Raw genomic sequence first — 3,732 nt, 5'->3', positions numbered from 1 at the left:
AACAATAATAACAATAATAATAAAGAGTAGAAAAATATGGCAAAAGCAAAACCACCTTCGTGCCCATCATCAGCATCACCATTTGCCCCCTCTCCCTCACATTTCCCTTTCCGACATACACACACAACTGAAACAGCAATAGAGTTAGCAGGGGCGCCAAAACAGATTCCCGGCAAGCAGAGGGCGCCAGAATAGATTCGAAAAAAAGACCGATTCACAGAAAAACAATAATAATAAAGAGTAGAAAAATATGGCAAAAGCAAAACCACCTTCGTGCCCATCATCAGCATCACCATTTGCCCCCTCTCCCTCACATTTCCCTTTCCGACATACACACACAACTGAAACAGCAATGGATCTTTCAGAGTTAGCAAAGAAGCTTTCACTCTCTGACTCTAAACTTGTCGTCCGCAAAGCCGCCGAGCTCCGTCGCCTCTCCGATGTTCTGTTTGATTCCTCCATCATCGGAGTCGTAAGCTCCATTCCATTTCAATGTCCATTAAAAAAAAAAAATCAAATCTGTAATTTTAATTTTAATTTTAATTATTTTTTTGCAGGGAGAAGTTGCCAAAGCTCTCATCTGCTTGGAAATTGCCGCTACCAGGTACCTTCTTTTTATTTATTTATTTATTCACTTTGATTGATTCTGATTCGTGGGTTTATGGGTTTTTATAACGTGTGAGCGCGTGTACCAGACTCGGGGTTCTGTTCGATCGATCTTGTGCGGTGAGGCTCAGCGGCTTATCAGAAAAGGCTTACATCCGATGCTACAATTCACTCCACAACGGTCTAGGGGTCAAGTTCGTTTTTTCCCATCCTAATCCCTCTTTTTCTTTTTCCCCTTTGGTTTTGTTCCTTTTTGGGTGAACACTAATTGAGTAATTTGTAATTATAGGATGAAGCTAGACGTAAGGGAATTGGCAATTCAGTTCGGATGCGTTCGGATTATCCCTTTGGTTCGGGAGGGGCTCAAGCTGTAAGTTCCTTGCTTTCCTAGCACCCGACAGGTGTTTGAGAAAATGCTTCTTAGATTAAATTGCAAATGGAAAACCAGTTTTTGTTACTTGTGGTTCAGTCTTTGTGCATGTTTGTGTTGACTAGTTGTTTCTTCTTTGCCTTAGTTACAAGGACCGGTTTACTGCTTCATTGCCAGCGTCTCGTCGTGCAAGTGCTGACTTTACTCGTCCTGTGTTTACCGCCGTTGCTTTTTATTTATGTGCAAAGAAACACATGGTAGCTTTCAAGTGATCTGTGGTGATTTAGAGCGTAGTATATCATGCTTTTTACAGATTTGGTTTAACATTTGTTATTGCTTCTTGTCCTTTTCTTTTGTTTTGCAGCTTAAAGTTGATAAGGTTAGGCTGATTGAGCTTTGTGGTACATCTGAATCTGAATTTTCTAATGTAAGTGATGTGTGATTATATGTTTTTATGATTAGCGTTATATATATAATATGTGTATTAGCTTTTGTGTACGATGCCATTAATTATGGTTTGAGTTTTGATGTTGATGGCTCATGCAGGTTTCTACTACCATGAAGGACTTGTGTCATGATGTTTTTGGGGTTGCTAAAGAGAAGAAGGATCCGAGAGAAGTGAAGTCAAATCGAGGTACATCTCATTTATCTATGGTGATCTTGTATCATTTTGAGCAGCGGATTGATTGAAGACAGTTTGTTCGGCATTTACTTTTCTTCAGTTCTCTTCAAATAGTAAATTGCATAAGTAGTTACTTTGCTGCTTATCTCCCTTTCTGTGCAGAACTGCTTGATGTTTTACCTAGCAAAAGGAAACCTGAGGATGGTGGTTATTTGTCTGATGAAGGTCCAGAGGTAATAATGAATAATCTCATTAGAGCTTAATTGAGTGCCTCCTAAACCTTAAACAACTTGAACAAACACATCAATGTATCAAATGGAATGAGAATTGAAATTCATTTGACAAATTTAAAGGCCTAAGAACATGTTTACTCAATTAAACTCAATTAGGAGAGAATTCACAAAAGCATGCATTCACAAGGATTAAGTGCAAGTTAAATTGATAAATTCTACTCTTTTCAACTCAAAAATTGCAATAAAATATGGATTTATCAATGAGTAAATAATTTCTCTTGGAGTTAATTTTGTTTCAAAGAGAGCTAGATTGCAAATTCTTCACCACTAATATGTATGGGTTGATCCTTGTAGAAATGCTTCCATTAAATCTAAGTTCAATGGGACACATCTATCATAGCTCACTGTCCATTACTTTGTATCCAATATTGCCTGGCTGTAATGTATGATTTAGTTATAGTTAGTAACTGCCTAATGCAACAGTTGAGCCATCATTAGTCATTACCAAAAGTAAATCCAAAGTCCAATTGTAGAACCATAGTATTCAACAGACTGGCTGGAGAATTAATTCAATAATAAAATCTAATAAAGAGCTAAATTGATCACTTAGATATCTCACATTTTTCCGGTGTATATGCTTTCTCAAATTGGTCTGTGACAATATCTTAATTATATGAGCATCTGCCTATTCAGTAGCGGTCCCTCTTTATGGCATAGAGTCATTGTTAACTGCTTCTAATTACAATTCAATTATAGTATTTATAATGATTTGAAGTCATCTCATAATTATGGGTCGGTTAAATGCAAAGCCACTGTGTTATGACTTTTGATCTCTCGTCCTCTATAACCTCACTCCCCAATATTTTATTAGGATGGTATACATTTTCCTTTGCATTTAGCATAAATGATTGAACATTATGCTGCAAAGTCAGCCATTCCAATTTCTTATGACTATTGAGGTCTTCACTTTTGTGCTGCTGAAGTTGAATATAAAATCTTTTGTACGTCCAGCTTTCAAGTTATAAGAGACGCAAACAAATGGAAAAGGGTGAATATGAGAAGTGGAAGTCTTCTGTGGTTGCATCCAACAAGCAAAACAAAACTGAAGGTATACATTGAAACATCTTTTTTAGTCCTTTCTTCCCCCAGGATTTCAGGATTTGAATCCTATAAAGTGAAGAGATTTGTAAAGTGATAATTGAGAGTAATCAACGTTAAAGTACTTGGTGAGAACTTGGAATGGAAGTATTGATGCAAGGGGTGTGTACCCTTTTACTTTATCACTTCATAAATTTTCTGTTTAGAGAATTGAAATCGCTTTTGAAACTCAGCTAAGACAACCCCATTGACCCTTTCCTTTCTCTAGCACCTTGCAAGCGAACCAAGCAGACTCGCCTTGACTTTCTCAAGGAATCCCCAGAGACCCAGGAGTTGGAGGCTGCGTGAGATCACTGAGATGCTATTGTCTTGTTTTATGACGATAGGTGACAAGGTTAACTATTGTTTGGGAACAGATGAACAAAGGTACCATTAACTGATTGCAACTCAAGACAGCTCTGGTTGATTTTGCCAGTGTTCATAATTTTTTAGTGTTACTCTGCAATTATTCAAGGATTAGTTGGCAAGAATTCTGTACAGACTCGACTTAATATTGTATTTTTATTGGTATTTGGTTTCGAAAAATGTCTTTTATATCTTTCCATACGCGGATGCGGGGATATCAAGTATGTATATACATCTTTCTTGGCATATTTCATTGTTTTAAACCTGCCAGTATTGTCTCTGATACTAAACGATACAATTCAAGATCACGTTAACCTTCACATAATTCAAGTTTGATACTATACTACACATATGAACGTCATAGGAAGGTATGCATAACAATTTTCTAACTAATAAGT

The 3,732-nt window shown here is 37.0% G+C and overlaps 1 protein-coding gene across 2 annotated transcripts; it reads left to right on the top strand.

Moving 5' to 3' along the window:
- On the top strand, positions 16-3,514 carry LOC107643626 (origin of replication complex subunit 6). 2 transcript variants are annotated; one of them, XR_001620962.2, is made up of 10 exons: positions 16-472; positions 558-604; positions 696-800; positions 896-976; positions 1,122-1,233; positions 1,341-1,403; positions 1,523-1,610; positions 1,761-1,823; positions 2,843-2,939; positions 3,198-3,514. XR_001620962.2 is itself a non-coding variant. In XM_016347327.2 (10 exons), the coding sequence occupies exons 1-10, from the start codon at positions 251-253 to the stop codon at positions 3,275-3,277; spliced, it is 966 nt and encodes a 321-aa protein (XP_016202813.1). In that variant the 5' UTR covers positions 16-250; the 3' UTR covers positions 3,278-3,514. The 2 variants fall into 2 exon arrangements, 1 of the variants encoding a protein (XP_016202813.1); XM_016347327.2 differs by having other exon boundaries at positions 1,761-1,831.

The sequence above is a fragment of the Arachis ipaensis genome, chromosome B05 (genome assembly GCF_000816755.2).
Source record: "Arachis ipaensis cultivar K30076 chromosome B05, Araip1.1, whole genome shotgun sequence".
Classification (NCBI taxonomy): domain Eukaryota; kingdom Viridiplantae; phylum Streptophyta; class Magnoliopsida; order Fabales; family Fabaceae; genus Arachis; species Arachis ipaensis.
This window is presented reverse-complemented; position numbering and strand designations above follow the sequence as displayed.

What these genes read in the sequence shown, in the direction of transcription:
- LOC107643626 (XM_016347327.2), top strand. Translation starts at nt 251, where the DNA reads ATGGCAAAAGCAAAACCACCTTCGTGCCCATCATCAGCATCACCATTT. An exon ending in GTTCGGGAGGGGCTCAAGCT is followed by an intron (nt 977 to 1,121) that starts GTAAGTTCCTTG and finishes TCTTTGCCTTAG; the next exon opens with TTACAAGGACCGGTTTACTG. An exon ending in TATGTGCAAAGAAACACATG is followed by an intron (nt 1,234 to 1,340) that starts GTAGCTTTCAAG and finishes TTTGTTTTGCAG; the next exon opens with CTTAAAGTTGATAAGGTTAG.